The sequence below is a fragment of the Apostichopus japonicus genome, chromosome 8, assembly GCF_037975245.1.
Source record: "Apostichopus japonicus isolate 1M-3 chromosome 8, ASM3797524v1, whole genome shotgun sequence".
In the NCBI taxonomy this organism is placed as follows: Eukaryota; Metazoa; Echinodermata; class Holothuroidea; order Aspidochirotida; family Stichopodidae; genus Apostichopus; species Apostichopus japonicus.
The window spans coordinates 18,189,094-18,214,470 of NC_092568.1; the positions used below are offsets into that span (position 1 = coordinate 18,189,094).

Sequence of the window (25,377 nt, forward strand, 5' to 3'; positions counted from 1 at the left end):
GACATAAACAAAAATTAAAGAAGGGAGAAAAAACAAAAATGAAAGGAAGATTTATGTTGAAGGAAAATTGAACGTAATTAATAAAGAATCGTGACAAACGATCGCGCATGTCACGTGGTCACACGCTGTCGACAATATATATAGGTAAATACAGGCCCGTCATTGGTAAAACGACATTTGTTTTCTTTTTTTCTTAAGTTCTACAAATTTCATGATTTTCAATCAGACTTCGGATATTATACGCGCATCGAATACATTATGATCATGATAAAAAAAATCATTGTTTGATTCTCATGTTTCCCGAAACTGCAAATTTGAGAGTACAATACGTTCTTCCAATGAAAATTGTTCTCATATGCATGCAAAAGTTAATATATTCAACCTTATACAGACTACCTGCACCTAGTCTATACAGACTACCTGCACCTAGTCTACACAGACTACCTGCACCTAGTCTATACGGACAACCTGTATCTAGCCTTTACTGAATACCTGCATCTTGACTACCTACCCCGTGGAATCGAATCTGGGCGGTGTATATGAAGCCCGTTCACTATCATATAAAATAGGCTGATACCCCTTCATCCGGGAGTTCACGTATAGGAAACTGTTTGATCATAACATTCTCAGTTGGACATCATGACATAGTATACAAGTTAATACGTTAGAAAGGAAAGCACAGAAACGATAACAACCTAAGAATGACATAAATCACTTAATCACATTCAATCAAAACGTTCACTATAACATGTACATGTATAAAGTAGAATGACTCGGGTCCAAACTCCATGCACCCGGTATAAATGATCCTGGATTACATACCTCCACCACGCTGTTACGCACTGTCTTTAGATTTCACTCTCATAAAACTGACACAAGCCGTGACTAACTTTTGGAGCCCGCCCCCCATTTACCCCCCACCCCCCCCCACACACACACACACAAACCAAAACCAACAAAACGAGGGAAACGAAGATATATGAAAAATTAGATTTGTTAGGTTTCTCCCTGTCTATAACATTGTGTATTTTAAGTGGAAACGAACTTTCCAGCTTCGGAATACTGACGCTATATCGAGCTACTATGCAAACAAATGAAAGCCGCTTCTATCGGAATTGATAATTATTTGAACTAATCTACGCATATCACCAATGAAAACAAATGTCCAATCAACAAAACCTCAGAAAAGTTAAATTTCCGGCTTTTATCCTCATTTTTCTCCCCTTCAAACGGAGACATTTTTATTATAGCATGGTGTTTGAGACAATAAGCAAAGGTCCACGGTAGGTATAAACATTACGCGTTGATATACGAGCGTGACTGCCTCACTAAGCTACTACAACTAGGAGGTCATGATAGCAAACTAGTATAATAACATGGTATATCGCAGGTGTGAGGTATATATAGACAACGCACGTATCAGGCTTTTCATTGTGCCAAAGGAGGGGGAGGGGAAGATAGGGGAGGGGAGGGGAAGATGGGGGAGGGGAGGGGAGAAAGGGATGGAAGGAAGGCAGGGATGAAGGGCAGGGGGTACAAAAGAAAACAAAGGGAAACATGTTCGGCTAAGAAGAGTGGTAACTTCCGTTGAAATTTGTTTTTGAATAAAAATAGGTTACCTTCTGACAATTTTGCTCATAAAACAGAAGCTTGCTCAATGTAAATCGAAACGAAAACAAACAAAATAAGACAATGTGACAATGTTAATTTAGGTCCTTTTAAGATCTATTTATCATTCACACTTTTGTTATACTGTTTATTTTCCTAAAGTAGCAGATTTATGTTCCAGAGTCCGTACGGCGGAATATTGAGCAGCGGACTACGGTATACTCGCTGTTCAGGTGTTGGTAAACCGCGATGTTTCTCGAGTATAGATAAGATGTGTGTGCCGCTCTAATTGGTCAACACCTTTGAACAAGCATTCACACAGAATAGCCAATTAGCAGGGAAGTCGGTTTATCCTATTGTTGAAGTCTTTGTTTAAAACTCCTGTTATTTATACGGTTTCGATTAAATTCCCATTTCCCTGACCAGGGTTGCCAGTTTTTTTTGTGTGACGCAACCAGCCAAATTGGCGGCCAAAATCGGTTAAAATATAAATACGAAAATGAGCTAAATTCGAACTTGCTGTTAATTTTTTTGGTGTTTTTGACAATTGACCCTGTATCATATGTACGGGTAGGAATTACGTGGGTTCGCAATGCGTTACAATTGGGGTCTTTTATACTGAGACGAATATTAGGGAGTAAAACATGGTAACACAAATGTTTTACCGATGTGTAGGCCTATACTCAACATTCAGTCGGACTGAATAACATGAAATGGTTGAAATCAATGTTTTTTTTTATGGGGGGGGGGGGAGGTGGATTGAAAAAATTTCAGTTACTACTTATCTTAAATTGGAAGACCATTAGAGATACGCCCCCCCCCCCCGGTCAAAATACTTTTTGCAGGACCTTTCATTTTCCTCCGTGCAATGAAATTTGAAGGGGAAAAAACGCAAAATTTGCCATTTTTCACTAATATTTGGTTGAGAGGCAAAATGAAAACTATTACACAGCACTATTGTGTCTTGCAGTGGCGTCGCCAGGAAGGGGGGGCCAGGGGGGCACATGCCCCTCTGGAAAACCTAGTGCCCCCCGAGTTCCCCCCATCTGAGATTTGGGTTGGTAAAAAAATATATATATATTTTGTTATATTCAACTCCCATCATCTGAGTTGGTTTTTCATAAGGACAAAGAAGCACAGTAATTCGTATTTTCTTCAAATGGGCTGCGAAAAAATGAAAAAGTTTATCCTTGACCGTCGGGTATCGAAGTCGTAACCCGCGCCATCTTAATAGATAATGGGAGAAAACGAGAAGGACAAGAAAGGAGTCGGGGCCTCGGGGGTCATGCACACATTAATTCAACAAATGTAGGTTCTATTGATAGGGTTAGGCATAATATCGACAGCATGTGGTTCATATCCTCTGCAAAATTCTGCGCGTTGTTAAAATCATTACCTCAAAAATAGCAATTTCTGGAGATATCTTCAGATCGAATTTAGCATCAATGTTGCCCCATTTTGCATCTAGCCCATCCTCCGTATGCGAAAATTTTCCAAAGGGGAGGGGGGAACTCCCTCCCCTTAGACCCCTCCCCAGGACGGCGACCCGTATCCACCTAAGTGCCCCCCTATTGAATGCTGGTGCCCCCCTGTGCCCCCCAGACTGAAAAGTCTGGTGACGCCACTGGTGTCTTGTACACTTCGGAGAGAGAAGGAGCGATTTAATAGCTGGTATGGAAAATGAACGAACGACGGCGAGTAACAAAACATATAGCAATATACGATGCAAGTACGTGCGATGTTATACTAGTGCATATTTAGGCGACGCACCGTATATAGAGTCAACGAAGTTTTTCTAATCACTACCTCCATAAAAGTGTTTCGTTGCAAAGTTAATGAAACTACGCACAAGTTCGACATTCGTTATTTATGGTACCTTTAATGCATCCAATTAGTCAAGCAAGCAAGCAATATAGGAGTAATATACGAAACTAGTAAAACCTTATAAACGATTGCGTTACAGTCTCGAACATACGCTAAAAGCTATTCCCGTCATGAGGTAAACAAGTATGATTATTGCCTAAAACGATGTAAATATTCAGTCATTGTTCATTTACACTCGAGTCTATCATGCAGCGAAAGCCTGCGGGCCCGTATACGGAGCATGCATTGCATGTAATGGGTGCAGGTATACTAGCAAACTGAGATTAGATAGCCATAGCCGTCCCTGCATTGCGTCTAATAAAATAGCGGCTTTGATTAACTGAATTAGTATATTACATGACAAGCAATGTAAGAGTATACTGATGACGGGCGGGATTCGATTGATGAGAATGTTGTAAACATGTAATCCAGTCGAGACGTGATGACAGACACGGTTTTGAAAGAGTAACGCCTTACAAAAAATAGGGGCAGGCAGGGGGGGGGGGGGCTTGCAGACACGAGGTGGGAGAAAGGAAAACGCACATACGAGGAAACATTTAAATTTGATCAAAGAACAGCGAATCGTATAAACTACGCGGGCGCGATGTTTTGTCACGTGCGTGCACATGTTACGTCAATACACGAGTTGCACGAAACGTCTGCAACACAGGTGGGCAAAGTACAGCCCACGGGCAAATTTTCAGCGGCTCGCGTAGCCAGTATAGAGAAATAATTATGTAAGCAGTGAATCTCTTATATTAAGATCGCTAATATTATTGATATACATGGCCACTTCTAGCGCGGGGTGAGGGGCGTTGGTGGAGGTGAAAAAATTTAAGCTTACTACGAGCGCTCCATGGCCACACAGTGGAGACCCCCACCCCCTCCTCAATCTCAGCAGATCCGCCCCCCCATAACTACAGTACGTTACCGTCATCTTTACTAATTGTGGGTCTATAGTGTCTCTTTAGATGCATGTAAGCTTTGCCAGTTCCCAGGTCAGCACTTGCACTTGTCTAACCTTCACCATTCGAAAAATAATCATCCCTCGTGATACTCCTTAGAATCACACAATTGTCCCATTTAACGCGAGAGATTGCCCATCGATATAGTCATAGAACCCCGCTATAAGCAAGTCCTTTCACCAATTATCAAACCAGCGAGGGATATTTGAATCCTATCCTATAGCTCTCATCATCGCTTTTCTTTGCCGGGATAATTTCACCGATTCTTCGGGGGGCCAATCTCTGCAGTAAACAGTTCTGTATGGAGGATTTGAGCATCTTGTTTCGGAGAACGGAGAAAGAAAGAGAGAGCAAAAACTACACCCCTCCAAAAAGTCACCCTCAACTAACAGGTTCTGGTGTAATACAAGATAAAAACAGGAATGATATTTGCACAAGAGGTTCCATAATGGTTTGAATCGGTTTCATCTTATGTCGGTATATCGGACAATTCCATGAAATCAAATCGGTGAAGACACATGAACGCTCTCATGTTAACGAGCGTATGATCAAATACACGTTGGGAAACGTTGGGAATCCGTGGAGATATCGGAATGAATTCGAGGGAAAAGCCTCGAAGAAAAAAAAAAAGACTTGGGAATTATCTAGCTCAGCTGTTATATATAACCCAATAATTAGGCGTCTTTAAATGAATTGTCAGGATATGACTGGTTTAAGTGCAAATAAGGTGCATTGTGATCGGGCTCAAGGGCTGACGCAACCATTAACAAGTTTAAGAGGAAGTTATGATCAAGTGAGAAGCAAACACAAACGTCATTTTTACGTTATATGATATGAAAAGATCCTTGTGAAAAACATCGCCCCAATAGCTGATTAGAATCATGGTCGATTTCGAGACGTCATGATTCAAACGTCGTGTCAGGGGGTTATACCATTTTGTCACCACGTGACGTCATAATGCCTCTATAGGAAAGAAAGCCTTTCCGCTTTACCTTTGATTTTTTTTCGTTCATATTTTCAAGTGTTTTTTTTTTTTACGAAGACAATGCCAATATTAAGTCATATATATAGAAAAGAAAAACAAATGTGAATTCACCAAGTCATCGTAAGCAATCTAAGTCGCTTGATGATGTCATAGTTAGACTTGCTCAAGTTGTTAGTCTTGCTCAAGTCGAAAGACTAGCTCAAGTCGTAAGACTTGCTCTTTTTTAGCTGTTTTTTGGGGGGGGGGGTGGGGGTGGGGTGGGCGGGAATTTTCATCTCTATTATGATCAATAAGCCGATGATGACGGTTGGGCCTGCCTCTCCTTAATAATCACGTACGTCACATATTCATCTGAATTGGACAGGAAAACAGATGAAAACGACTGACAAACCTAGACAAAAAGGCTAGAAGAAGAATCAAAACGTCAACAATTGATATCAAGAAAGATCCGCTCCACGATAAGATTCCGTCCGAAACGATATCGATTCTTACGGCGCGTGTGTCGGATGTCGAACGATATATGTGATTGTGATGTTGGAGCAGTTGAGCGGATGGGGGTACGGTAAGCCTCGGGGGGAGGGGGTGACGGGGGGGGGGGGCTGGAGGAGCGGTAAATGTGACAAATAAACATGACAACACCTCATAACAATGCTAAAGGTTAAAAGTTTGTTTTTGTGTATGCAATAAACGTAAACTTTTGTAGAGCAATTTTATTAAATAAGCTATATTTGTAAACAACATTCTTGAAACAAATAATACATCAATAAATCAACAACGCAATACGTGCAACTAAAGCTAACTACATCAACTTCGTTTTGGACTAACATACACCAATTTCACGTACCATTCTATATTTAATTCTGTACTTAATTATTTTTGTGATGATGGCGCAACGTATTTCTGGCACTATAGCCCAAGTAAAAACTAAAACATAAAAGCGACCAGAAGTACACTGAATGTTGTCTCCTCTTATTTTGTTTGGATCAGTAAAATCATGCATACCGCCCTCGAAATTCAAAACGATATCCTTCATACTCCATCATGAAGTTTGGTAACATTCATTTATTTATTGGGGTTAAACTTCACGTTTTTTTTATATGCATGGGTTGACCACTAGCACGATTTATCTTCTTAAGTTTAGAGCGCCCTCTATTTAGCATCCATTATCATGGGCTAGTCGTATTTTACACATATTTTTGGTGAAGTTGTTATCTGTATAATAACTATAATATCCTTCTTTAACACGTTTTCATGTTTGGTTTTGTCCACTCCTATTTTTTGTCAGGTAGAGGTATCTCGCCGGCCTCCCCTCCCCCCCCCGCCCCACCTCTCTTGTTATTCTCCGATACTTCCCGTCGTCAGCCGTCAAAACAAATGACGTTCTCCACTGACAGGAAAATTACATTCGGAAAATATGTCTTGTCTTGGTTCTTATGGACAGGATTATGAGGCATGCTTGTCGTTAACGTCCTAAGTAATTTACACCCTGTATATGTAAACTTGACAGCACGTGTAGACACCGGAGGGCACTAGAGCGGAAAATTGAAGGTGAATAATGATATGATATAAATGTATCGTTTACGACACGTCTGAAGAAAAGAAAATTACGATTATTGATAGGTTTGGCCGATTGGTACCGAGAGGAAGCGACCGAATCGTCACGAAGGAAACACGAGCGCTGGGGATATACCAATCGGATCGATTTTGCGCATTGCACTTTTTTGTGTGTGTAAACGATCGGCTATATTTTGCGAGGTGAGAATAATTATGCGCAGGCACGGGCGACTGCAAGAGATTTGGAAGTATAAGGTATTACGAACGAGTATTGAAGTCTGTCAGTTAAGGCAAACAATAAAAATACAGAAGAATTTTTCGTTATCCGAGACACCCGATTTAACATATATACTATATACTGCACTTGTATCGCGACAGGTACAGGGGCCCAATTGGGTATGAACGGCTGCACAGTAAACCAATCGAAGTAATAAGATGTGTAAATCTTTAATGAGCCCCCCACCCCCCTACCGACGTAAGTGATGAAAATAAGCTTTTCATGCAGTTTTTGGTACTGTATATGCGGAATCTAGATCGGCTGATTTGATATCGAAGAACCCCTTAAACACCCCCCCCCCCAACCGACCTTACCGCTACCTTCCTAAATCATGATAATATATACTCAGCCTCTCTTTGGTAACATTTTATTTGGCTTTTAACGTTCACCTCCGTCTGGTGCTTCTCATTTTCACAGTAATTCTCAGATGGACTTTTATAATGTTAAATACATATATAGGATACTTGAAGCACGTTGGACCAAGACGTCTCTATATGTTACAATCATAGGCCTAAGACATGCTCTTTGAGAAACTTTCGATTTTGCGCTCTGTTTTACTGTTACTTGAAAACTGTCCGTTCTGCGATGGAACATTCCAAAAATGGGAAACTTATTCGGAACTGAGGTTGTTTAAAAGGTCTATATGATACCGAAAGTTTGTAATGAGTGACGCACATTCGTCCAAACGAGTCCTAAAAACATGTCACATAAATCAAGGTGAGTATTGGCTGGACCAATTGTTGGAAAAAATACAACCCTGGAACTCTGGTTGTCTCAATTTTGTTTGTAAGGTTTTGAAAAGCCGATCAGAAATTTACTACAGAGGTAACACCATGTATAATCTAACTGAATTAGTTATTGTCACAGGTGAGACAACGAAATGTACGGTATGGGAGAGGGGGGAGGTGGGGGGGAGGAGATACCGTATGCCATCACTTTCTGAAGACCGAGGTTAACAGAATTTACACCCCCCTCCCCTACCCCCTTCCCCAATTTTACTCATCTTTTCGGAAGGATCTTGATCCTTCCCTACACATTTTTGCTGCCCAATTCCCCTTCACTTAGTTCTCCGATACGTTCAACATATTGCCCCCCCCCAACCCCCGCCGACAATGATAGGCCACAATAAAGCCCATTTTCATATACGTACTTCAGCCTCTGTTTATATCATGGTTATATATCGCAGTAGATTATTAAACCCTTAAGCGAGGGCAGCAGTTGTTTATGTAGACACCTCAGATGAAGTGGAACCACCATCGAGAGGGTATCTATAGGCAATAGTCCATTAAGGAATAAATCCAATGCTAATCTTCATAAGATAAGACATCCACGTACCATGAATTACAGCCTGTTAATAAATCGTAACGACGCTACCAAATTAATGAGCTGGAAACGGAATGATTGCCTTTTCAAAACATTATCAACTCGCACCAGTTTTCTAACTATAGAATCTTGTTTGGGTTTGCCTCTTAAAGACCTGCTAGCACTAACAAGGGAAGGGAAACACAACAACACTCAATGACAGAAAATAACAAAAGGCGCGCATTTTTCGGTTCAGAAGACTTATAGATATATACTGTAGTGTATAACTTTATTCTGTAATGCAGTAAGTTCACTTAGATAAATGCGAGCAAAATAAGTAGAACGAACAACTGGGAGATGAGATTTACTTTCATACGAATAAAGAAGGCGCTTGTGTGCATAAGTGGAGGGTCCTTGCACTTTTCTGACCATGCCCCACGAAACAGTCGGTAACTGTGTGATACAGTATAGCTGTGAACCAACATGTGAACCGAGCCTGGGAGCTAGATTGATGACTCTTATACTTCTTACACACAAACACGTTAAGTACACGCGCACATCTTCGGCGCTGTAACACATCTCGACACACTCCGCATACGCCCCCCCCCACCGCGCGTACATACATAAATATGGATATCGAACTGGAAGCTCACGAAGAGGTGTACATTTTGAAGGTTGATTATTTTCAAAATAAAAATAAAAATATTGGGATTTATCCCCTTTGTGCCCAAATAATATTAAATTGTTGATTCTTATTCGAATTGCAATTTTGAAAAGGAAAAATAAAAATACGAAGAGATGACAAACACATGCCATTATAAAATAAGCCATAAATAACAACAAACTACCAAAAAATAAAGGAAACTTCTTTCGTTTTGTCTAACATTTATTTTGGTGCCCTTTCATTGTCTTGTGTAATGAATGATACTGTAAATAAATGGGGCAAATATTTCGTTTATTAGTTAGGCAATGACAGCAAAAGGACATCACGACTCATGGACTGCAAAGCTTGAGATAATACTACTACTACCCCAGTCTACTAGGAGTGTTAGCTCAGTGGTTAACACCGGTGCATTTCAATCATAAGGTCCCGAGTTCAAGTCACTCCAAGAGTAATGTATGTCGTCCAGTAACAGAGTTGTTGACAATTGACAATTCATAATCATGGAAGTTAAATATGAATGTAAGAGACTGACTTCGGTCAGCTTCGGCTTTGATAAGCCAATGATGGCTTCTTTACGAGTTCCTGCTTGCAGGAGGATCTAAAATTTATACATACATACATACATACATACATACATACATACATAACATACATACATACATCCATACTACTTTAGACAAGGTGTGCTCCATGGAACCTGGAGGGAACATGGCAAAGAAAATTTCAACACCAGACGACCTAACAGAATAATTTATTGGATAGAATTTAAGTACTATGAAACACAACAAAATAACAAAAGAGAAAAAAGGAGACCAAAATATCAACAAATTTGTTTTGTCTGTGAAGATATTTATTGTTCACAAAAAAACTGATGCTTGCACAATTATCAATTGAACACATTTCATTAAAAACTTTTACAAAACACAAAATGAACAACATTTATACAACACTAAACAACTGTTGTTATTAAGTAGGCTTAGAGTTTACTACTGAAGCTTCTATTGAAAGTTTCTGTACATCAAAGGTCCTTCTCGGAGGGGAGAGGGGAGAGGGGAAAGGGGAGGGAGAGGGGAAGAATTTTTCCAGATGGAGCCCTTTTTTTTCTGAGTGAAGGAGGAAATCACTGCCACGGCCATTGAAAAAGTCATTTAACAATATCAAATCATTTTAAATGTGTAAACTGAATTTGGTGGAATGCTATACATTTCTTTGTGACGTCTAAGAGTGTAAACTACGCATATGACGACAAAAACCTCTGACACGTTCTTTTTGTAAAATGTCGAAAAATGTAGACAAATTACAACACAGGTAGATGCAGGTCATGTCGAATACATAGATCATACTTTCTCTTCTGTTGGGTTTCATTGTAACATTTAATTGAAATATGAGCTGCTACATCAACAATAGTCACTGTTTAGAGAAATACAACTATCACAAATAAGTGCAACAGAAATCTTTAAGAATGTTTAAAAAAAAAGTAGAACTTGGTGTCGTCGGCATGAGATCGATAAAACACGAAACGAGAGGGGGGGGGGGAAACAAAAGAGGAGGACAAAAGAAAGCAATGGAATTGACTAGAATATTTACAGAAAACAATAAAATGCAAGCAAATGACATTTCTAATTAACTTAAATCCACATTCCATCGTGGATGCTGTCGTTGGATACAATTAAAAACCCGACACGAGCCTGCAATACCGCGATGATTATTTGCAGGAAAGAAAACCGCAACCGGCTGTATTATTTTGTTTTTCTCTTTGACTTATTAATTCACAGACTTCATTGGATGTACCACCACCTCCTCATCCATATTCATGATTTCAATTTTTCCATCCATTCCTGGGGAGTCACATGAAATGAATGTACTCACATTCATTCTCATGAACTTTTATAACAGGTGTATCAAACTCATTCCTGTATATACAGTTTCTAATGGTTTAAAAGCAAACAGCATACTCCTACTATCCACTGTTGATCTGAAGTGATGCATAACTATCAAAACCTGTGACTGGTGTAGAAAGATTGACATTCAAAACTTCCTGCATAGTGAAACCTGCCTTTGGTTTTTTTTTTTTTTTTTGTCTTGGACCCTTCAAATGTACTTTGTTCTGTTAAGAGCTTTATCTGCATAACTGTCATCGGTTATCTTGGCCCAATCTGAGGCGGTCTGGCCGATGACGAAACCTAGCGCCCTCTTATGTTCCTGGTCTTTGCGCTCTTCTATGTCGGCCCACCTTACCTGCACGGTTACAAGAAAAAAAGAAGGTCAAGCTTGGTTACTAATTTTAATAAAAGGACTTTATTTAGAGCAAATATTAGATAATTTCTGTATGTACTGCCTTCATAATGGCTGCTATCTAAAATGCTTGTACCTAGTCGAAATAATGACCTTCCATCGAATGTACAGCCTCAAATATAGAAGCATCACTGACATATGTTGTATTGAAACAACCATTACAGATGACCTATAGAGAATAAGATGTTTGGCTTAAAAATATATTGCCTAAGTTGAAGGCAGATTTTCTGGTTTTAAATGTGGCAAAAGACAAACCTTATTTCAAAATCAGTAAAGGCAGACCTACTAATGCTAACATAATGTGAGTTAAGTGAATTCCGATTTGCAAATTAATTAATCAGCGATAATCAATCGATTTATCCAGATGCAAGTCATAATGATGTCACCTTTCAATCTAGAACTTTCGCTGAATGTTACCCCCCGGCATGGTTAGTTATCTTTGTTTGAACAATTGAATGAATAATCATAAGGATTGGTTGAATGTTCATATGGATTCATGATTGCTCTAATTCTTAAATAAAAAACTTACCCTTTTCTTGCCAGGTTCTAAAGGTCTAGATATGATGTCATCTTCTAAAGTTAAATAATCCTCCAGACTTTGGGAGGGAGTATCCGATTCTGATCTCTTGCGTTTGTTGTACTGCTGGATGCCGTCCAGTTTGTCTTTAGAGAGAGAGAGAGGGAGAGAGAGAGGAACGAACTTTGTTCTTAATCTCATCCTTTCTGAAAATGTCTTCAATAGTATGTTCAATATAAAATGAACATGAACAGAATTTCTCAAGAATAGTAAAAGGGAAAAATCTACTCTTCAAATTTCCTGTAGAAGATTTCAAGGCTCTGAACTCTTGTCTCCTATAAATTATTACGGTTCCTGTTTAAAAGCAAACAGCAAACTGCTACACATATATCTGGACTCGTATAGCAGTTTGATCATTTCGCATAGCATTTTGAGATGCGATACCTTGTAGGAGATGACACGACTGAAAATTACTTTCAGTAAGTCCTCTTTAGAAAGTTTTCATTTCCAACTGACCCCAAAATGATCAAAAGTTCAACTGGAAATTTAAGTCTGCTGGGTCTTTTACCGGTGACTTTGAAGTGGTGTTAATTTCTGATGTGTTATGCGTCCTTTCTTGAATTTTTTTTATTTTAAGAATTGAATTCAAGTTTCGAGTTGAGATCTAAATCAAACCATATTCCCATCTGTCGTCCTTTCCAGGTATGAGGCCCACTTTGATTTTCTATATCACGACATGTACAACTAGATTTAGAATACATTTTCTTTTTTAAAACATCCCTTGTGGTTTTGATTGATGTTTATATTAAGAATGTCAACAAAGGCCCCCATATGTTCCTATGTTTTTTTGTAATTTTTTTATTTATCTTTAGCAATATCCATCCATACTCACAGTAATGTAGAGAGATTTATTCATGAAGGCCATGAGAAATTATGAAATGTTACCCAACCTGAATGCTGATCACCAGTTTATAAAATGTTACATATTAAACTGACATCCAAGGAATGGAATGTTTTTTTTCTTCAATCATTTCGCTACTACACTTCAGTTCAGAGATATTAATATATTTTCAATTTGCATAAAGCCAGATTTGAATAGACCTGTACAATAGCACTGGTGGGGTTCATTGTTTTAACTCTGTAACATTTGAAACTCTGACATGAGCTACACAGTACCGCAGAATCACATCAAGACTATGTCAAGACTATTTCACCTTCTCTGCGTGTTTACCAGGCTTTGTATAATTATCACACTGGGTCCTCCACCCCCAGTGTCCACCCTCCCATCAATGAAGGGTACTCGAAAGCGAGTGTCCCCATAGACGAAGGGAAGACCCAACGTTTGCAAATTATTCGGTAAAACGTGATCAAAACTCACCAAGTTTTTCCTCTGAGGCACTCTCCCATTTACTCTTGGTGAGCGATGCCTGCATGGAAATGAAAAGATAGGTCAGGATAAACAGTCAGTCCGGTCGCCTACGGACACTCTACTTTTACGAGACTTTCACGTCAGGTCATGTTCAGCCTGTTCTGTTTTGCTTTGTCTTTCCGACCAGTTTATGTTGTTATTCTGCTAATTTCTGCTGAATTATTCTCTAATTTCTCAAACTGTTTAATGCAGCAGTTCCTCACAGACGGTACCGTTGTGATCAGTCCATTCTCACTGCAGATCGCACTTACAGGCCGCATGACCTAACCACAGCAGGAAGTGAACTTTGTCTCAATTATGACTGTAAGACCTAGAATAAATTACCGTCACCTTGGGCATTTCCCGCACCGTGGGGCCCCGGGTCTCCTCTGTGTACTTTTGACATACACGATTGACTATCTATGTACACCAAATATGATGAGTTTATCAAGAGGAGCGTGGGAACGGGGGGAAATGACCGGCTTCCTTACTGCCTTTATCAGTTATTATTTTGGTTTTAAGCGATGATACCCGATTGATAATACCCATAAATAATAATACCCAAACTCCAATACAAAAGATAGCCTACTTAATATTACCGCAGAAAATCCCAGCAGCCAACTGCTTCAATGAAAGCAGAGAATACTGAGGATGACTGCTAAGCAGCTAAAATGATATCCCCTTAAAGATCTTATCTTAAGACAAATTAGCCTTATAAGTAAGTAAACATATATAAAACTAACACATATTTTACATCTACAAATACATATCACTATAGAACAAGATCTAATTATACCAAACCCAAACTCTACTATCAACTCCTCCACCCCCCCCCCCCCACCCCTCCCAAACCATATATCACACCAAAACTTACAACAACTGTTATTCATCTGTCCACAACTTCGTTTATACCTACAGTATGCTAGATGGCCCCCCTGATGTTTCTAGGGGGTCAACAACCTACGGTGCCCTCATCCTTAAATATCGGTACGACCTCAACACTACCCGTATCATAAAATAAGTTTACCTTGATGCTGGGCTAAAAGACCTTCTCTCCGATAATCAAGCAGAATATTTGTGATTTTCTGGATAGTTATCTCATTAATTTGGATCTCTTCGTTAAAGGCATTAATTGGGGGGCTCTATCCATAAAAGGTAAGCTCCCGGACGGCCCTCTTTGTTTTCTTCAGAACTTTGCAAGTGACTCCAGCGAGCATCTTGAGAAAGCTCTAGCCTAGAGTATACATACTGTAGTGTAAAGCTTATGCAGTTCTAGGGTCTAATGTTGTTTCCTATGGATTATTTTATTCTAATACTACCTGTAGCTTTGTGTAGATTAACCCACATTCAAATTGATCCCAATACCACTGCAACCCCTGATAGTTGTTCTGCTACCAGACCTACAGTATTTGAACTGTTATACTAACAATCAGATACTTTCATCTCAAATTTTAGTTTCTTTACTTATAATAATACTTTAAAAAAAAAAAAACCATAAAATACAAACTGAATGATCACTTTACTGATAAAAACCTAAACCCTTTGTATTTTGAGTGCCGACCAGCCATGCATGCAGTTAGTGTTTTCTACACCCATGCAACCAATCTAAATGTTGTTCTGTACCTTGCCAACAATAATTTGTTAACGACCAATTTTCCCAATCTTATCATGTTAATACCCACCTTTTATAATAAAGATGTAGTCTTCATACTTAATAAGCAACCAATGTCAGAATGTTGCCTGCAATATTAAGTTGCTTTGCACACTGTGAACAACCAATCTTTCCATGTTACTCATAATCATGAGGTTAAATCTGAAATCATACTATATATTAAACGATCATGTCGGCCATAGAGACTGTCCATGAGCGAATGACAAAACAACACGGTATAACCATGTTGCCCACACTTATGACATTGCTTAAACAGTAAGGAAAACAATAAACAACCAACCTGACCATGTTGCCCATAATTATGAGGTTGCTTTAAATGTAAACACACTAAACGACCAATCTGACCATGTTGATCACAGTCATGCAGTTGGTTGACTGTACACCTTACTACAAGCAACGATTACAACCCTGTTGCACATAGTTACAAAGTTGGTTGACAGTACACCTTACTGCAAGCAACAAGTACAACCCTGTTGCACATAGTTACAAAGTTGTATTAGAAACAACAAACACATTAACCTTCCAACATCACCATGTTGATTGAGAACTTAAAAAATAACCCAATATAACCATGTTGCTCATAGTTTATATAGTTGCCCAAACATTAAAAATGTTCAACAACCGATCTGCCCAAGTTTTGCCCAGGGTTATGATGTTGACCTTATAGGCAATATATCCAACAACTGACTGCCCACGTTTTACGCAGGGTTATGATGTTGTCCTAATAGTCAACATGTCCAATAACCGATCTGCCCATGTTTTGCCCAGGGTTATGATGTTGTCCTAATAGTCAACATGTTCAACAACCAATCTGCTCATGTTGCTTTGCTTACAGTCATCAGGATGTCTGACACCTTTCTCTAAACAACCAGTAAAAACCATGTTGTTCGTAGATACGATGTACTTTTAAACGATAAACATGTTACCTTTCATGTAACATGATAATTTTCTTTGGTAGTGGTGGAACAAAAATGTTAAGATAAATGTTTGATAAGATAATGAAGTTATTTTTAATGCTATCTAATACTACTGGCAATGTTTTCAAATTCAATCGGGATATGACTTCTTTCACAATGAAAATATGAGATAAATCCCCCCCCCCCCCAAATGAAACAACAAACAATGGGAAAACCAAAAGATTTCAGTCCTATAGTGGAAGCATGAAATCCCCCCACTTCAACCCCCCCCCCCAAGAAGGTGTCAGAATGGCCCTATCCCACCACCATCCCCCTTCATGAATTTATACAAAGTCTGGTAGTGTATCTCTCTTAAGGATGCCTTTCTTTTGAGGGGGGGGGGAGCAAAAATTCGTGCTCAACAACAACATTTCTATAAGTAAATAATCACAGACAGGATGTTTGAGAATTGCTCCACTTATATAGGGATATCAAACCAGCAAAACTTGCTTTATTTTTGTAATCTTGATCTGGGTACCCATGCTTATCCCGATAATTTACTGCTGACAAATAACTCAGTTATTGTTCAAGTTTTTCCCCTTCTTTCTTATTCTTCTTCTCCTTTCTTTTCGATTCGATACCCATAATATTCTTTCAAGTGACCAGGAGGACTTGATAGAAGGCATACGATGATTAAAAATCCCGGTCTTTTGTCTGATTTATAATTATTGTCTTTGAATTTATGAATCGTTTAAACGAGAGAGAGACTCGGAAAATGAACCCTTCGCAAATGTTGAGGGTACGTCTCCGAGAAAGCTGTATGTAACCGTATCTGCACCGGCAGAAAAATTCTACCCTATGAGAGGGTCGGGCGATCCGGTAAATATAAATCAACAGCTGTCACTTTCTCGAAACTTAACGGTGGTGTGGTAGAGTACATTGTTTCATTCCGAGCACCATAAATTTGATTGCTTAAAGTGTCTATTTTCGGGAAAAAGACAAATAAAGCTAAATAACTAAAGAGATTATCTCGACGACCACGACTCTGTGATCTTAGAAACGAGAGGCTCCAAAATAAATCAAAATATTCTCTAATCATTGTCTATTAATAAAGGGTAATCTTTGGAATATATTTATGGCCTAGACAGAGAAATTGAGATAAATATCAAATACAAGAATTGCTGGGTTACATTTGTGATCAATCTGTATCAAAGACCAAAAAAACAAGCATGGTAACTAATGATTCTTTAGGGAAACTAATCAATCATTAAGTGATATAATAGACAATGAAGAAATGAATAGGACAATAAATTTGAATTTGATATCATGTGATATCACAAACAGCAAAAAAAAAAAGGACTCAATTTACGAAAAGGGATTTTTAGGACTGTCTGGTGAAATACTGACTTGATTAGTACTGCAGCTACAAGTGGCCAAGCCCTGGAAAATTCTCTCCTACTGTACCCTTGTCAGCAAAATTATTCTAATTTTAGCTATACTCTCCCACTCCTGATACAATTTTTTTCAAAGGAAGAAATAAACTTGATGAGTTTTTTGTTTTACTACTACCCTGATAATTGTAACTGTACAGATTAGATGTACTGTTAGATTTATACCAAATAACAGAGTCATGAAACAATTCATAAATGTTTCAACCATACACCTCTGGCTTCATAGATACAAGAGGGACATATAGCCACATCATACCTCCTTTTGCTTCCCCCCCCCTTTTATAAATTTGTTTTATATCTTTATCTTTTTTTATAGCTCTAATCTCAAATCATTAACCAATATCAGAGGATGATAGTTTTTTTGGCCTCTTAAACACACGTGTCAAGTGTTCCAAATCGGAGGGAATTTTGTCGATTACAACCAATTCCGTGATATTACTTTAATGTGTTTTTGCTTCTTCTTTTTCTCCCCCCCCCCCCGGCTTTATTGCTGTGTAATGCAAGTCGTTGAGGACGACTGTTGATAGCTCCTCCAACTCCGTCCTCCAGAAAGGTAAAGTGGTTTAGTTCCCTCTTCATCAATCAAGATGGAAAGGCACTCCAGACACTCCTCCTTTAATTGTTTCTCCCTACCCTAAGCCTCCCATCAAATGACGAATTTTAGAATTGTCTTTTAACGTGAGAGCGTTTTCTTTTTCCTCTGTTTTTACAAAAGACCTATTCCTGACTTCCATTTGGATATTATTTCGATAACATTGCCAATCGTTACGGGATTGTATGGAGTGATCATGTCAATGTGCTGGTGCCATCTTGTCTACGGATACAGTCAATTTTTTTTTTTTTTTGGTCATCATACCGATGAAATAAAAAAATAATAATAGTAAAAATAAAAAAAAACGGAGAGAAGAGAATCGAGAAGGATTGATAGCAGAGTAGAACGGAATTGCAAGAAAATGACAAAAATAGCCCTAAGATTGGAATAAAAAAAAGAAAAGAAAGGAACTTAATAAAGGATTTCATTACAGACATCTGTATGTAAGGCAAAGGTGACTTAAAATACGATACAATGGACTGACAGGGGGAGGAATAACTCGAGATAGAAATGTTATCATTTCTCTCGCTTTTGATTAAGTTAAATAGCTGGTTTACTATATTCTGCTACTACAATAGGATAGGCTACGATATTCTATCTGACTTGTCCCAAATGTGACGAAAAGAGGGAATTAAAAAAAAAGAAAAAAAAAAAGATGTGTGTAAGCTGAGCCTTCCACAAACTTCCTGTACTTTCACCTCTGGGTTTCACACATTTTATAAAAGAAAAGAAAAGAAAAGAATAGAATAGAAAACAAAACAAAACAAAAATAGGAAAAAAGCAGCTCTTTTTTACTCTACGTACAGTAAACTACCACTCTGTGTTTTGGCCCTAGAGGGTCTTGAATTAATGTGAGACTAAACAGTCTGGTTGCATTTCAGTCCCATTTATTAAACCTTTGTGCATCGCTCCAACAAGTACAGTATGCTAGTTTTTTGTTTTTTTTAACTCAAGCAACTTATCCCTATTGCTGCATTGTTCTCTGCAGAGGTCAGTATAAAAAGAGACAAAGTAAATTATGGCTCTGTGTTTTGATCTGAGTTTAAGATAATGTACCTTAGTTCATTACTAATGAACCTTAGTGCATCACCCCAACCGATGCACTTGTGTTTTAAACTTAACCAACTAATCTTTATTGCTGCATTGTTCTGTGCAAAGGTCAGTATAAAATGATACAAAGAAAATATGGCTCTGTGTTTTGACCTGAGTGTTAGATAATGTACCTCATTTCATTACTAATGAACCTTAGTGCACCGCCCCAAACCGATGCACTTGTGTTTTAAACTTAACCAACTAATCTTTATTGCTGCATTGTTCTGTGCAGAGGTCAGTATAAAATGATACAAAGTAAATTATGGCTCTGTGTTTTGACCTGAGTGTTAGATAATGTACCTCATTTCATTACTAATGAACCTTAGTGCACCACCCCAAACCGATGCACTTGTGTTTTAAACTTAACCAACTAATCTTTATTGCTGCATTGTTCTGTGCAGAGGTCAGTATAAAATGATACAAAGTAAATTATGGCTCTGTGTTTTGACCTGAGTTTAAGATAATGTACCTCATTTCATTACTAATGAACCTTAGTGCATCGCCCCAAACCGATGCACTTGTGTTTTAAACTTAACCAACTAATCTTTATTGCTGCATTGTTCTGTGCAAAGGTCAGTATAAAATGATACAAAGTAAATTATGGCTCTGTGTTTTGACCCGAGTTTCAGATAATGTACCTCATTTCATTACTAATGAACCTTAGTGCATCGCCCCAAACCGATACACTTGTGCTTGAAACTTAACCAACTAATCTTAATTGCTGCATTGTTTTGTGCAAAGGTCAGTATAAAATGATACAAAGGTAATTAACGCTCTGTGTTTTGATCTGAGTTTAAGATAATGTACCTCATTGCAGTTAATTACTATTATGAACCTTAGTGCATCGCCCCAAACCGGTACACTTGTGTTTTAAACTTAACCAACTAATCTTTATTACTGCATTGTTCTGTGCAAAGGTCAGTATAAAATGATACAAAGTAAATTATGGCTCTGTGTTTTGATCTGAGTTTAAGATAATGTACCTCATTTCATTACTAATGAACCTTAGTACATCGCCCCAAACCGATGCACTTGTGTTTTTAACGTAACCAACTAATCTTTATTACTGCATTGTTCTGTGCAAAGGTCAGTATAAAATGATACAATGGTAATTATGGCTCTGTGTTTTGACCAGAGTTTAAGATAATGTACCTCAGTTCATTACTAATGAACCTTAGTGCATCACCCCAACCGATGCACTTGTGTTTTAAACTTAACCAACTAATCTTTATTGCTGCATTGTTCTGTGCAAAGGTCAGTATAAAATGATACAATGGTAATTATGGCTCTGTGTTTTGACCAGAGTTTAAGATAATGTACCTCAGTTCATTACTAATGAACCTTAGTGCATCACCCCAACCGATGCACTTGTGTTTTAAACTTAACCAACTAATCTTTATTACTGCATTGTTCTGTGCAAAGGTCAGTATAAAATGATACAAAGGTAATTATGGCTCTGTGTTTTGATCTGAGTTTTAGATAATGTACGTCTAAACATCTCGGTTGCATTTCATTACAATTTATATGACCATTTTTCATACCAATACAGTTAGTTTTTAACTCTACATCAAAACTATAGAACCGAATGTAACATCATTCTTCAGAGGTCTTTACAAGACAATGATGTAGAGCTCATTCTGACTCATAAAAGACAAAAACCAGCTAAGAATGCACCTCGTCACTTGATAACCTCAAAAAAATCAACTTTGTCAGCCCGAACTTTAAATGCAAATTAGGGGGGTGGTAGGTAAACCTGCTACACGAGGGTGCCGTTTACTATGGTTATACACTGCAGGCGGGAGATGGGCTATTGGTATTCAGACAATTTGAATAGTAAACAGGACTTACATTTTGGAGGATTATGCTACAGCTAAAAAAATATTTTTGATATAAAGTTTGAAACTTTAGGGGCATTTTAGAATCTAAATCTATAAGTGAAGGTAATCATGTACATATTAAAATGTGAAATTATACATTTAAAATGAAGGAAGAATAGATTGTCGATCTTCAGTTTGAAAGTGGAATCTGTGTTTCAATTCTAGCAAACACCAAAGTGAAGGACTGAATGCACAAATAGATAAACATGTAGCAATCTATAATACTTAAAAAAACTGTGCAAACTAACAATTTAATATTGTAATTTTAGTTGCAAGCCCTTTCCTTTTACTTTTCAAAAATTTTGCAAGAAAAATAAAAAGGTCACACAGCCTTTGATGATAAATTTGGAATTATTTCTTTCACTAAGAACAAATGCTGAGATGCATCATACAATGGTTTTGAATTTTTTTTGTTTTGAGTCTTACATATATAAATTATAAAAAGGAAAGTCATGAAAATTATTTCAACTTTGTCCCTCATCTCAGATTTATAGGCGGAGAGGCCCATCCCTTCGATACCTAAAACTGAAATTTTTTTGTTTCCAATCTCCTCTTTTATGGTGTCCAATATCAAAGAATCAACTGAGATCCTACCAGTTCACCAATCTATCAATCTGTCTTTGTTTCTCTGACAAAATGACGGCTGAATTAAATCTCATAGAATTATATAGATCGATTATTTAGGACAAAGGTCGATTCTTACGAGCTATACGATACGTTGCACATCCCTACTCATCTCTTCACGAACATTTTCAAGATGAGGTTTTCTTGTTTTTTGTGTGAAATATTAATTTCCAGAAAAGTGCCGTTTGGATACTGTAGAGAGTTGGTAAACTGATACAGTAATGAATCAGTATCATAGACAAACAAGCACTCATCATGTTTTAAGTATTTCTTTAATTTCAGAAAAAAACGGTCATTATATCGTATTAAATGGGTAAAACAAATCGAACACGCCTCTGCGTTCCAATTACCACTTCTGTATCTGTTTCCAAACTTCCATGACAAAGTGATTATACAGATCAACCAATCAGCTTCAAGCTCTACAGAACACAATCCGCAGGAGACAATTGGATAACGTCTGATCAGGGCAATATCTTTCAGCCTTCAGCATCGTAGAGAATAATTTATAGTTTTCGTAAATGTCGCCAAAGTTTAATCCAGAGATAATGTGAAGTCTCCTTACCAATAAAATAGTGAAAGAAAAACTTCCTCCCTATTATTTGAGTTATCAAGTTTGTCTTCTAAAACATGTAAGTCTTTTGCTATTTACTACAGTATGTACGTACACTGATCCAGGTTCAAATATTCCCTGTATTATCCCATTTAAATGAATGGTTGAGATAAATTATGCATTATTTGCCTATTCAAATCATCAATGTAAACTGCTGTATTAAACTACATGTGGGCAGCTCTTACTGTTGATCTTGATAACTTTTTTTTATGCTGACTTGTACTAAAATCTCATAATCAATAGAGCTCGGTGTTAGCTTTACTAGCAAAGTTTGATTTAAAAAAAAGAAACAAAAAAAATTCTTTTTTTTGGGAATGAATGAGCAAATTTGAAAATTTCTATGATTTTTTTTAAACTGTCGTTGCTAAGCCATTAATGAAAAGTGTCTGGACGAACAAAAATTAAAAAAATATAAAAGGAAACAATTACGACTGAATCAATTTCTTTAATTACAGTACTTACTAACTAACCTATAATTAAGTTGAAAAAAATAAATCCAGGCGATTGCTTTTAACAAGATCCATTTTAATCCTATTTTGATTAATTTTCGGTACAAGAGTTGGAAAAACTTTGCAGTTGGAACTAAAAAAGAAGAAGTGAAAAAAAAAGCAGCTTAAAACAATATGAGCAGCAGCAAATAACTATCTGGGATACACTGATGTATCTATTGAGTTTGATTACATATCGTACAAGGTATATATCGTACGTTGGATATAAATAAAACTTGAACATTGTTCAATATTGACAGAAGTGGGTTGAGATGTGAAGCTGTTAATAATGAATATAAGTCATCTTTTAAGTAAAAAAAAATTTTCTTAAAAAATAAGAGAACTTGTAGAATTTTCACACCATACAAATGACTGGTTAAAAAACATTGGGCCTTCTTTGATACTCACTGCAGTCTATGGTGAGGGTGAGAGAGACTACAAAAAAAAAAAAAAAATTCTCATCTAATCAGATGACACTAGCATGATTCACTTTCATCCTAGTTTCTCTGGGGTCGATTTGTAAGAATGTTCCTGGGATCTGAGATGACATAGACATTTTTGGCAGCAGACGATGAGAACTGCCCTTGAGGGACGTGTGATATCAGACAAAAAAACCAAGCTAACTGTGAAACGACCAGTCATACCTATTCCTATACATCGGTCAACGTTGAGTAATTTTTACTTTTTTATCATACTCAACAGTCCAGTGTGCGTTTCTCAGACATGTCCAAGTTTATGCATAGTAAATACACTGTGTTTACACACATGTGGCTTTTATGATGCAATGTTGGAAAGCCTATTTTGCGGTCCGGACAACCATATGGAAGTCCAGGCACTACCAACTTGCCCACAGGAAATAAACTCTGTTTACGAGTGGCTTTTATGAGCCATGGTTGGATATCCTTCCTTGAGGTTTGGCTAAAATTATGGAAGTCCAGGTACAACCGACTTGCGCACAGGAACCATGGTTGGGCAGCCTACTTTACGATTTGGATAACAATATGGAAAGTCCATGTACCACTATGTTTTACACAGTATGTACCTTTACTTACAAAGTACCCTTCGTAAACTTGCTGGACAACGGACTTACTTTGCTGTTTGAGCAGCAAACAAACAAGAAAAAATATTCAGAGCTTCAAAGACAACCCATTCAATTTAATATGAAGTTACTCCTTATTCTATATCACCATTTAACATGATTTGCATAAATTTCACAATCAAACATTAGCAGTTTTTACAAGCCTAGACAATATTAATACTTACAAATTGTGTAAACTATTACATGCACCACTTACACACTAACAAAGCATTAATGACAATTGCCCCTGTCAAACATGTCCCCCCCTCTCCGATGGAGGGCTTGGGGGGGTGTGAGGAAAGAAAAATGAGCTACAAATCTCTGTCACACTTTTCATGGCATCTTGCTTTTACACTTATTCGGCAGGCAAATTGGTTGAGATCACTCTACGGTTGAGCAGATAAGTGACAAATAATGCAGTCCTTTCCTCCCATAAAACAACATTTTTTAACATTTGTTATCAACCTCAAAATAAATGTTAGGACTGACTTTACACCTTATTATAGGGTCTGCTTAGTAAGTATCTATCACAGATTATAACTAGAAATGTAACAAACAATGGCATTGATTTACAACCTTGCATTTATTTATACACTTGAACTCACCACTGGGTTATCACTGTAATCTTGTGAGAAAGAAAAAACACACCTCATTCTGACTCATTTTATAACATCAAAAAGAAACTTTAAAATGCTTTAGCAGATGTCAGGAAATAAATTTATATATATATTCATTTATGACCATGTCAAGTCAGGTTTAAAAAGATACAAGGTAATGATTGGTAGACATGCTTATAAGAGCCTGCATTATACTTTAACCGATAATAAGAAGCACAAGCAGGCCTTAAGTTGGCTAGTGACAACATCATGAACTAAAGCGAATAACAGTCTCATAAATCCATTTTTTCTAATGACCCGAGTTAAAAAGTTTAAATATCATTCAACTTTCCCTTAGGCTATCAACCTATTTTATACAATGAAAAGATATTGAAACTATGCCATTAAGTACAGAAAATGACCAATTTCTGCAAATATAACTCATGGTCGATCATATAATCCTGCATGAGCACTTGAAAACCACTTTCCCAGACCATGGCTTAAAGACAAACCGAGTTTCGTCCGAATTTATTTTACGGCTAAGAGATTAACAAAGCAACGACCTGATTCTCTGAAGTTCGACTTATGATAGTTGCAAACGAGTAGAAGTTAGTTAAATTAATAAACCTAATTAGAGGGATATAGAGGTACCAGTAACCGTTTCTCTTCTTGAAACCCTGGGGCTTCCCGGGGGGGTCAAAACCAGCCTTCTAAATGGTTATACCACTAACCAATATCTTCTCTGAAGACACGAGACAAAGGTAATGTCTGCTCATAAAAATCCCATTTTTAGAGTTATGACCAGCAGGTGTAAGAAAGCAAAATGGGAGTAAAACTTGGTTAGAATAGATAAAAAGAGAAAGCGTAACAGAGAAAAACAAAGAAAAAAAAATTAAAAGCAAATATAAAAATCCTGGGATAATTACTGATGGTGAAGTCTGGGCCTGAGAATATAAATGGAAT

The 25,377-nt window shown here is 37.6% G+C and overlaps 1 protein-coding gene across 3 annotated transcripts in view; it reads right to left on the reverse strand.

Moving 5' to 3' along the window:
- The window catches only part of LOC139970844 (uncharacterized), an 86,094-nt gene that overhangs the window by 33,883 nt on the left and 26,834 nt on the right, over nucleotides 1-25,377 (reverse strand). For 2 of the 3 annotated variants that reach the window (XM_071976880.1, XM_071976881.1), the window contains exons 15-17: nucleotides 13,409-13,457; nucleotides 12,043-12,176; nucleotides 10,393-11,456 (exon numbers count right to left, since the gene is read on the reverse strand). The exons of the other annotated variant lie outside the window; for it this stretch is intronic. In XM_071976880.1, the coding sequence (XP_071832981.1) occupies nucleotides 11,310-11,456; nucleotides 12,043-12,176; nucleotides 13,409-13,457 (330 nt within the window). In that variant the 3' untranslated portion in view covers nucleotides 10,393-11,309. Of the gene's footprint in view, nucleotides 1-10,392; nucleotides 11,457-12,042; nucleotides 12,177-13,408; nucleotides 13,458-25,377 lie in introns of those variants that run through there. 3 annotated transcript variants of the gene reach the window in all.